Source organism: Tiliqua scincoides, chromosome 5 (assembly GCF_035046505.1).
Source record: "Tiliqua scincoides isolate rTilSci1 chromosome 5, rTilSci1.hap2, whole genome shotgun sequence".
Taxonomy (NCBI): domain Eukaryota; kingdom Metazoa; phylum Chordata; class Lepidosauria; order Squamata; family Scincidae; genus Tiliqua; species Tiliqua scincoides.
This window is the reverse complement of record NC_089825.1, coordinates 135,152,995-135,163,395: the sequence shown is the minus strand read 5'-3', so window position 1 is coordinate 135,163,395 and position 10,401 is coordinate 135,152,995. Positions and strand designations below refer to the sequence as shown.

General features: G+C 43.6%; 1 protein-coding gene across 1 annotated transcript; it reads left to right on the top strand.

Annotated features, from left to right (window-relative positions):
* The first annotated feature begins 4,676 nt into the window (after nucleotides 1-4,676).
* LOC136653708 (vomeronasal type-2 receptor 26-like) lies at nucleotides 4,677-10,401 on the top strand. The gene is made up of 4 exons (XM_066630591.1): nucleotides 4,677-5,501; nucleotides 7,431-7,658; nucleotides 8,623-8,749; nucleotides 9,500-10,401. Exons 1-4 carry the CDS (start codon nucleotides 4,677-4,679, stop codon nucleotides 10,399-10,401), a joined length of 2,082 nt encoding a protein of 693 aa, XP_066486688.1.

Below are 10,401 nucleotides of genomic sequence, written 5' to 3'. Positions count from 1 at the left end.
AATAGCCAATTACACAGGCCAACACACATTTTGCTTCCTTAAATGTTACAACAATTCCTGGATGTATTTGGGGTGCTGATTCAAAAAATGGCATCCGTTTTGCCCTATCACATCTAGTTTTGCAGACATGGCATAACCTCTTTAGTGAATGGTTCAAGCAGCTTCCTCTTGAGGAAGCCTGCACCATGGCTTCCTCATGAGGAAGCTGCTTGAACCTTTCACTAATGAGGCTATACTATATCTCCAAAACTAGACATGATAGGGCAAAACGGATGTCATTTTTGGAATCAGCACCCCAAATTCATTTCAAACCACCATAAAGTTCGGGAAAAACTTTTCTGACCCTCAATTTTGTAGGCCTGTGTAATCGGTCAAATTTATGCTACATTCTTTCATGGAAAATGCTGTGAAATGAGCCGTACTCCTGCCTGTACAGATTCCATCATATTTCATTATAAATCCCATACAAATTCCCCGTCATGATGTGCTGAATAATACCTGTGATTGGATGACCAATGTACACACTTTTCTATAGTGGACTGCTTTTTGCTTTGCTCCTTCATGTGACTTAGAGCCCAATTCTGAGCTCACTGCACCGGTCCTCCACTTGTGCTGTGTGTCACGAATGTACAAGAAGGCATGCTCAAGACACTCAGTGCTTCATCAGCGCTGGTGCCACCTCAGTGCCCTTCACACTGAACCAGTGCCAGATGGAGTCCTACCGCATGTTGCCTCAAGGAAGGGACCAGCTCCAGGCAGCAGAGAGATTAGTTGGGGCAGGGGGGAGGCGTTGCGGGGAAGGGTGGGGTTACCGCGGAGCAGGGGGAAGGAGCGGGGCTGGAGGTGGTGGAAGAGTTGGAGAACTGGTGGAGCTCTGCCGGATCCAGAACCCTGCATCTGCCTCCGGATGCAGAACCTCTCAACACTGCACCAGCAAAATCACTAGTGCAGACTTAAGTAGCACTATTGCAGGGTCTGCCCCCTTATCTGGGGGAAGGGGAGGAACGTCCCCTTCCCCTGAGAAGATACCAGCAGCTGCCTGGTATGTATAGGATGCAGTGACAGCCACTTGGCACCATTGCTCCTCTGGGCTCCTGGCAACTCAGGATTAGGCTGCTGGTGACATATTAGGAGGCAGTATCTAAAGGCTTCCCCTGAATTATTCTCATTGTCTGTTCTCTGAACTACTGCAGTAAAGGCACTTTGAGTCTGAAATCCTTAGTCAAAAACTATTGCAATAATGCAGACCAGCGATAGCACCTACAGGGATCAGATCAAATTGCCAATTTATTTTTTATTGATTGCTATGGTTGGCAACCTTCAGTCTCAAAAGACTATGGTATAAGCCTACAGTACCTGGTATTCCCAGGCGGTCTCCCATTTAAGTACTAACCAGGCCTGACCCTGCTTAGCTTCCAAGATCAGACAAGTTGATTGTTGTATTTATATACCTCCTTCCTGAATAGACTCAAGGCAGTTTACATGGGTAGGCTAAGAATAAAGCCTAAATCTAAGTGCTCATTCACATAGGACCTCTGCCCTAACAATATATTTAAGGGAAGGAAATCTTCACTCCAAGAAGATATCTGAGCACATTGGAAATGAGATATTTTGGATTTGTTGGCAAGTTTTTTTCAAACTTGCTGGCAGCGTAGTCATCTATTTGAATAATTTTTATATGCACTATTTTAAAAATTGATAAATAAAAAGGAAGCTCCAGAAACTCCCACCTCCTGTGCCCAATTTTATGCACAGAGGGCTTTCTCAATATGTTCAGGGTATATGGACAGGTCAGAACTTTCTGCAGAGGCCTCTGGGACTGGGCAAAATGTTTTCAAACAGTGGCTATTTTCAGAGTCTTTTTGCATATTCTAATGAAAAAGAATAGATGGTGCCTGCCACTCTGTTTATAGGTGTGCACCACACAAATTGCATGAATTAAGAACTCCTTGGTTATTTCGAACTCAGTACCACTTTCTACCCCGCTGAGGCGTAGCAGGAAGCAGCTGTCACACCTGGCAAACATGTTTGTTTCATCCAATCCTTCTACTGATGGTGTCACAAGAACAAAACAGAACCAATTCTCTTCTCTGTAATTATCCCAATGCCATAATTGGCTCACTTGGCCAACATCCAGTTGTTTCCAAGAAGGCTCCAGGAAAATGTGAACACCAGGCCAGTTCAAATAAATGCCCCCATGTGCCAATAACAATGAAGATTAGGGATTAAGAGGCAGGCAGGGCTGTGTCCTTATGCACCCCTTCCCATTTGTAGAAATCAGACTTCAAAATCTTTGTCTCCCTGTTTAAGATTCCAGGCTTGATTTTTTTAACACAATTGAGATTAGGAGATTCCTCCTCCCTTGAAGTTGTGAAGAGTTGGCTGCCATGCACACCACCATGCTCAAACCAGGCCAATTCTAGCAGTGATGCTGTAGATCGCGGCAGTGGACTGCAGTACTGGGAAGGGGGTCTTCCATCAGAAAGATGGAGCCTGTGCTGCTATTATTGTTGCTACTGCTGTTCCCTCATACAGTGAGCAGGGGCTGTGCTGCTCAGTGCATTGGAAACGATCCTCTACACATTCCACAAGAGTGGTACCAGCCAGCTGACTTTCTCATTGGGGGGATGGCATCTCACATCTATTATTTGTTAGCCAAATACTCCTTCGAGAAACACCCTTCTCAGGAACGGGTGAAGAATCTTCTCCTGTAAGTAACTTGCCTTCCTCTCTCATCCCGGAGTCATTTTTTGATTTTAGTTCCACAATTCTTATAGTTGTGGGGATATGGACTATTTGATTGCTTTGAAAGAAGAGGGACTATTTGAAAGAGAGAAATGAATGAATGAAATGAATCAATGGGAGCTGACGAATGAAAAATTAGCAACCGTGCTAAAATACACCTACAGCTCGATCCTATACACATTTATTCAGAAGTAAGTTCCATTGGCTGAATCGGGGTTACTCTTGGATTGTGTATAAGAATGCAGTCCTAGCTGCTCAGATGCAAAATAATATATTGGATCATTAACTCTCTTCTCCTGTTAGCCCATGATGTAGTTTATGGGAACTACAAGCTGAATTTTCCTATTTTGAGATGAAAATAATATGGTGGATTTTTTTTTTTAAAAGCACTCCTAATTTGATTATATCCAGTATCTGACACTTCTATCTTGTGGTGTGTAATTTTTTCCCCATGCATGAGAAATAAAATATGTGGATTGGGAGTAAATGAATAAAATAACTCCTATCTTCCTGCCCCACCCATGACTGATCCTATTCTATATAAATTATTCTGCAATGTGGTTGTGTTTTGATATGTTTTATACATGATTTGTAATGGAAACTGCTTTGTTTTTGACTTTAGAAACCATTTTATGGTTCGCTAGTCTGTGTGGATAATTTTCAGCAAATGGTCACTATGACAGAATTCTCTTGTTTCCTGTGGAACTCAGTAAGGACTAAGGGTCCAATCCTAGCCAACTTTCCTGTGCTGATGCAGCTGTACCAATGGGTCATGTGCTGTATTCTGTGGGGAGGACAGTCACAGAGGCCTCCTCAAAATAAGGGAACCTTTATTCCCTTACCTCGGGGCTGCATTGTGACTGCATCTGAAACTTGGAAAGGATTGGGCCCTAACTTTACAGGATTGTCCTTTTGCTGTAGAAAATGGCAGCTAACTTCTTAAGGCCAGAGTGGACATTTAGTGATTTCAGGTATCATAGAATTCTCCTTTGAACTACAAACAGATCCTTTTATTTGCAGTGTGCTAACAAAGCTTTACCAGCATGTTCTGGCCTTGGCATTCGCTGTAGATGAGGTGAACGAGAACCCCGAGATCTTACCCAATGTTACTATTGGGTTCCACATCTACGACAGCTACTCTGATGCAAGGATGACCTACCGTACCACTCTGGACCTTCTCTTCAGATCAAATAGATTTGCCCCCAACTACAGATGTGGAATCCAAAACAATGTGATGGGGACCATTGGGGGACTTGATTCTGATATCTCTGCATATATGGCTGATGTCTTAAGTCTTTACAAGATTCCACAGGTGAGGTCCATACAAAGGGTGCCTAATCTCACACAAAGAGCTTCATTTTTAGAAGTCTCTACATAAGAAATCTCAATCCAAATTTCATTGAATGTTGCTGTCCACAAGATGCTTATTTGGACATAAATGTTATTGAAAACCCAATTATCTTCTGAGTAAATGTACTTAGGACAGAAGTTTTAAAATGAAACAGAGATTTGATTTGAATTTGCACAAATTTCTCCCTTCTGTCCTTTCCCAAACATTATCCTCTTTGCTCATGACAAGGGGTCTGTAAACACCTTGTGTTTTGTAAAAGGGGATTTTATAAAATTTCTGTATAGTACCATGAGCAAGCCCAGCTTTAAATGAATGTTTTTGATGACTTGAAAAATGCAACTGCATTCTTGATTCTATGTAAGTTGGCAGGAGGGTTTCGTGCCACAAAATGGAGAGGTTAGAGGATAGTTAGCAAAAATGTAAATATTATCAACAATAATATTATAATAAATGAAGAGAACTTTTAATAATCCCATTCATTCTCTAAAATTAAACTTCATTTCCCCCCCCCCCCAAGTTTTCATATGGCTCCTTTGAACCAGCAAAAAATGATAAATCCAATTTCCCTTCCTTTTATCGCATGGTCCCCAATGAAGCCCTTCAGTACCGGGGGATTGTCCAATTATTCCTGCATTTCAGCTGGAAATGGGTCGGGATCATCACCATGGATAATGAAGCCGGGGACAATTTCTTGCAAGTCTTGGAACCGATGTTATCTCAGAAGGGGATCTGTTCAGCTTTCACGGAAAGAGCTATAAATGAAGTTCGTAATGTAAACATACAGGTACGCATCAAACAAATCTTAAACCGTCTGCCAGCTTTTATGGAGAGCACAGCCAATGCCATTGTGATCTATGGGGAAATAACATCCATTATATGGTTAGCAAATTATTTATGGGTGGCAGAAACAGTGGTTGTTCCTCTTATGCTTCCTGGATATAAAATCCCTGCAGGGAAAGTGTGGATCACTACAGCCCAAATTGACTTCACAAGCAACACCTATTACAAGATGCTGGATATACAACCATTCCGTGACGGGGTGTTCCATGGGGCTCTTTCCTTTGCAATTCACTCCAATGAGCCTCTTGGATTCTCAGAATTTGTGCAGAATATAGACCCTTTCGAAGCAGAAGGAGATGGATTTATCAGGAATTTCTGGGAGCAGGCATTCAGCTGCTCATTTCCAAAGCTTAACACACCGACAAAGGGTACAGAACCCTGTAGTGGGGAGGAGGACCTGGAGACCCTCCCTGCACCTTCATTTGAAATGGACATGACCGGCCACAGCTACAGCATCTACAATGCTGTCCATGCTGTGGCACATGCCTTGCATCTCATGTATTCATCTGGACCCAGGCACAGACCAAGAGGGGATCCTGGCAGACTGAAAATGGAGCCCTGGCAGGTAATGTTTCCTGCCTGGCCATCCAAAATCCTCATAACCTAAGAACCATGATGTGGTGCGCTGCCGCTATGTCAGTATGCCATTGAATATCAAAGTCAGGGGTGCTCAGTACATTGATCGCGAGGCAAAATGAGTAGATCGCAGGCTTCTCTCCCATCCACACATCCCTGGGAGTGAGCCCCGTTGACTCTACTGGGGCTGACTTACCTTTCCCCTGTTTTTGCACTGGTATGTATGGAGATCTGCTCCCCCCCCCCCAACTTCCATCTGTTGGTTCTGTGTGCAAGGGGTTTTGCACTGGTCTTGCTGTGATGTCTATATAGTGATCTTCCCCACAACTTTCCCCTGTTTTTGCACTGGTCTGTATAGAGATCTGCTCCCCCCCTCACTTGTATTGGAATCAAGGAAGATTTGGTGAGGAGGTAGATGTGGTGTCAGCAGTGGCCCCTTTAAGGGTAAGGCCTGGGCATCCAGCAGAGTGTGCTGCACAGCTGCAGCCACTTGAAGGCAATAGGGCCCTCAGGGATATAAGAGCACCTGAGGCAGGAAGGGATCCACTTATTTATGTGAGTCAGCCTTTTCCTACATGAAGATCATTAAGTCCAAGTACGGTTCCACCATGACTGATGAACATTTGGAAGTGTGCTTGAGGCTGGCTGTCAGCAGCTACTGTCCGGACTATGCATCCTTGGCTGATTCACTTCAGTGCAAGTCATCAAAGTAAACTCAAGTAACTACAAAAACTGTTTATAGTTATTATGTTGTGTTGTGCAATTTTGGCTCATGTGGTTATGCAAGGTACACCAACATACATTGTACACATAAATGTTATATGTTATGATGGCGCGAACATTGTAAAAAAACTCTGGTAGATCTCCGGGCCTTGCTGGGTTTCAAAGTAGCTCTCGAGCCAAAAAAGTGTGAGCACCCCTGATCAAAGCTGTGTGCACCCATGTCTTGTATCTCGTACCTTCCCAAATGCTTTTGCTTCCTAGCCAGAGATTGATGCACCATAATATTTGTAGTTCATGGAATATTTTGGGAAGCTAACCTGACCAGTAAATTAATACATTGGTAGAATTATACAGATCAACAATATGCTGACCATTGTGATAAGAATATTTTACACCAGTCTTTAGAAGCCTTTGGACCACTGAGGCAAAAAGTAGAATCGTCATGGACCACTTGTGGCTGTGGAGAGTCTTGTTGCCGCCCTCTCTGGTGGTCTGCCTCCCCATGGACTATCAGAGAGGATAGAGAATGGCCTGACCACAGCCACAGCTGACACTTCAATGATTGTGGCTGTGGACAGTCCCTTCTCCACCCTCTTTGGTGGTCCATGGGAGATTGCTTGCACGGCGAAACACTGGAAGTGATCAAAGGTGCTTTATTTTTCCGAGACCTCGCACACCACTTCCGAGAGTCTCACGAACTTCCTGTGGTCTCTGGATCACAGGTTGGGAACCAGTTTTTTACACACACAATTTACTTATGGCATTCTTATTTTATATGGTATCTTCAGGAGGTATGTTCTGTTGACAACTGTAAAAAAAAGTACAGTTCAATCATACACAGGTTTACTCAGAAGTAAGCCCCACTGCATACAGGTTGGCATGTATAGGATTATAACCTTACATTCTTGATATACAGGGCATTCCAAAATATTTATTTATTTGATTTGTAATTTGCCTTTCTCCCTGGAGGGCACCCAAGGCAGCTATTTCTCAGTGGTTTGAACACCTGAGACTTGTGTTGTATATGACCAGGTTAAAAAAGTGTACACATTTTTTTAGATGTCCTGCAGTTCTGTCCAAAGGGGGGCGGGCGGGACTAAATTCCAGCTAGGGAATTCATTAAAAAAATATATATATTACTGGGAATGTGGTCATATTTTATAAGCCCATTGATTCTCTTGGTCTTTCCACCCAGCTCCACTCACTTCTTCGGAGGATCTCATTCAATAACAGTTGTGGAGATGAAATTAGGTTCAATGAACATGGAGAATTAGCAGCTGGATTTGATGTTACAAATTTGGTGACTTTTGAAAATGATTCGTATGTCCGAGTCAAAGTGGGGAGTGTGGATTCTCAGGCTCCTTTCGGGAAAGAGTTCACCATCAATGAAGACAGAGTTGAATGGCATGAAGAGTTGACTCAGGTAGGAATGTCATAGCACTGCTTTTGTACATGATAATCAATCATAAATCCCAATGCTATCCATCACTGGCCCAGAGCACGCATTGCTGCTGACAGAGACTGCCTTCTGTAGACCAGTAGAAGTCCAGATGTTCCAAGAGAAACAAGTAATAACATTTTTGCTTACCTTTATATAGGCTGCCTGACCTCCAACGGGTGTCCTCAGCTCTTTAGCTGTCATAAGTCTGAGGAGAGTCAGGGATGAGTCTGGGCCAAGAAGGGAATATAGGACATGGTATGTGAAATGAGGCAGGGGAGGGCAGAGGCAGCGCATCTAAGGCCCATGAGTGGCAGTATCAATAGCACTGGTACGCAACAAATTCTATTCCACCTTCTAGGCTTAGAAACCTGACAAAAGGCTGCTCCGACTTGAGTCAGCATTTTTGCTGGTGTAGATCTGAGTAGCCTCATTGTGCAGACTGGGTCTTTTCCTGAGGTAAGAGGACAAATGTCAAATGTGCAAACTGGGTCTTAACCTGGGGTAACCTTGAGGAGACCTCCAGCCTGCTCCTTCCCAGTGCACCAGCCCCACTGCACCAGTGCTGGTTAGGACTGGGCTGTTTATCTTGGAATTGTAGAGTATCATAGAATCAAACAAAGTTTAGAGTAGACTCATGAGAACATCTCACTAAAAAGGGCTGGTGGCTCAGAGACAACAGATACTCTCGTCCACCATATTCTTCTTTCAAACCTCTCTTAGGTATTTCTCTACCCCTGTTTTTATCTAGATGGACCATCCATCTATAAAATAATTGAACTTGTAACCATCTTCCATTTGTATTTATGAAGCTTAGCATGTATTTCACCACCAAATTCACCATCTGTGAGTTCACAAGTGCTATTATTCAGTATGATCACTCTCTTAATGATCAAAATATTCATGTAGCAAAATGTCTCAGTGAAGTTCTCCTTTTGTTGAAGGGCAGCTTCCTCCTTTATCTCTCTGTAATGACAACTGCCACCCTGGCTACAGTAGAGAGAAGGAGGAGGGCAAGAAATTCTGCTGCTATGGTTGTGCTTCCTGTGCAGAAGGGATGATCTCAGATCAAGAAGGTAAGAGATGTACTGATTATGTCACAGCCCAGCTCTTTACTCAGTAGTAAGTGCCATTGTCAGAGGCATATCTAACCACCCCAGCGCCTGGGGGGGGGGCTGTGATGTTATGACATCACATCATCATATGATATTATAATGTCATTTCTGGGTTCATCTGAAGAAGGAAGAGCTGGCGGTGATCACTTTGCTATGTGGCTGCCATCCCAATTTTTCTCCTGTGGAGGATTCTGCATGGAGGGGGCACCCCTTCAAGAGGGAGCCCCCATAATAGAAGGAAGGGGCAGGCAGCCAAATGTAGCCACTCATTTTACTGCATTAACACAGACTCACCTTTCACTGGTACCTCCCCAATGTTCTTTTTTTTTTTTTTTTTTACTTTTTGGAAATGTGAATTAATGGATTAACTTGTTAATGACCAAACTACATATTCCATGAGATGCAGCTGCCTCTGAACTGAATTGAGGTCTTTGGGACTGACTCAAGCAGAAAGCATTCATAATGTGCCTATCTTTTTTGTAAGGAAGAGGCACTTAAATCTCAATCTGAGACCTGTGGTTCAATTGTGATTTCTCTGTGCTCCTCCTTTTCAATCTTCAAGCAGTCAGAAGACCTACATTTCTATTCTAAAGTTAAGGTAGTTTGTGGAAATCTGTGGCTAATTGCAAGTAAAGCATATTCTTGAGAAGTACATCATGCTGTTGAGTATCATTCTTGTATATTTAAAGTGGGAATGTGTTCCTCTTTCAGACATGGATTTCTGTATCCGCTGCCCAGAAGATCAATATCCAAACCAGGGTCGAGATCAGTGCATTCCCAAGATGCCAAGTTTTCTCTCTTTCCAAGAACCTTTGGGCATCACACTAACTGCCTTGACTCTGTTCTTTACTGTAATCACAGCTGTGGTGCTTGGAATCTTCATAAAGCACAGGGACACTCCCATCGTCAAAGCCAACAACCTCAGCCTCACCTATGTCCTCCTCATCTCCCTCCTCCTCTGCTTCCTCTGCTCTTTGCTTTTCATCGGAGAGCCTAAAAAGGTGACCTGCCTCCTCCGACAAGCAGCTTTTGGCATCATCTTCTCTGTTGCTGTTTCTTCTGTTTTGGCCAAAACCATCACCGTGGTGGTAGTTTTCATGGCCTCCAAGCCAGGAAACATTTTCCGGACGTGGGTGGGAACAAGGTTGGCACATGTTATTGTCTTGTCCTGTTCCCTTCTTCAAGTCAACATTTGTGCTCTTTGGTTGGCCACTTCTCCCCCATTCCCAGATTGGGATATGCATTCCCTGGCAAGAGAAATCATTGTGAAATGTAATGAAGGGTCAGTCATCATGTTTTACTGCGTCCTGAGCTACATGGGCATTCTGGCCTCTGTCAGCTTCACTGTGGCTTTTCTAGCCAGGAAGTTGCCAGACACTTTCAATGAAGCCAGGTTCATCACCTTCAGCATGTTGGTCTTTTGCAGCGTGTGGCTGTCCTTTGTGCCAACCTACCTGAGCACAAGAGGAAAAGCAATGGTGGCTGTGGAGATCTTCTCCGTCTTGGCCTCCAGTGCTGGGCTCCTGGGCTGCATCTTTTCTCCCAAATGCTATATCATTGTACTGAGGCCTGACTTGAACAAAAGGGAGCAGCTAATAAGAAGAAAACTATGA

What these genes read in the sequence shown, in the direction of transcription:
- LOC136653708 (XM_066630591.1), top strand. Translation starts at nt 4,677, where the DNA reads ATGGTCCCCAATGAAGCCCTTCAGTACCGGGGGATTGTCCAATTATTC. An exon ending in TGAAAATGGAGCCCTGGCAG is followed by an intron (nt 5,502 to 7,430) that starts GTAATGTTTCCT and finishes CTTTCCACCCAG; the next exon opens with CTCCACTCACTTCTTCGGAG. An exon ending in GATGATCTCAGATCAAGAAG is followed by an intron (nt 8,750 to 9,499) that starts GTAAGAGATGTA and finishes TTCCTCTTTCAG; the next exon opens with ACATGGATTTCTGTATCCGC.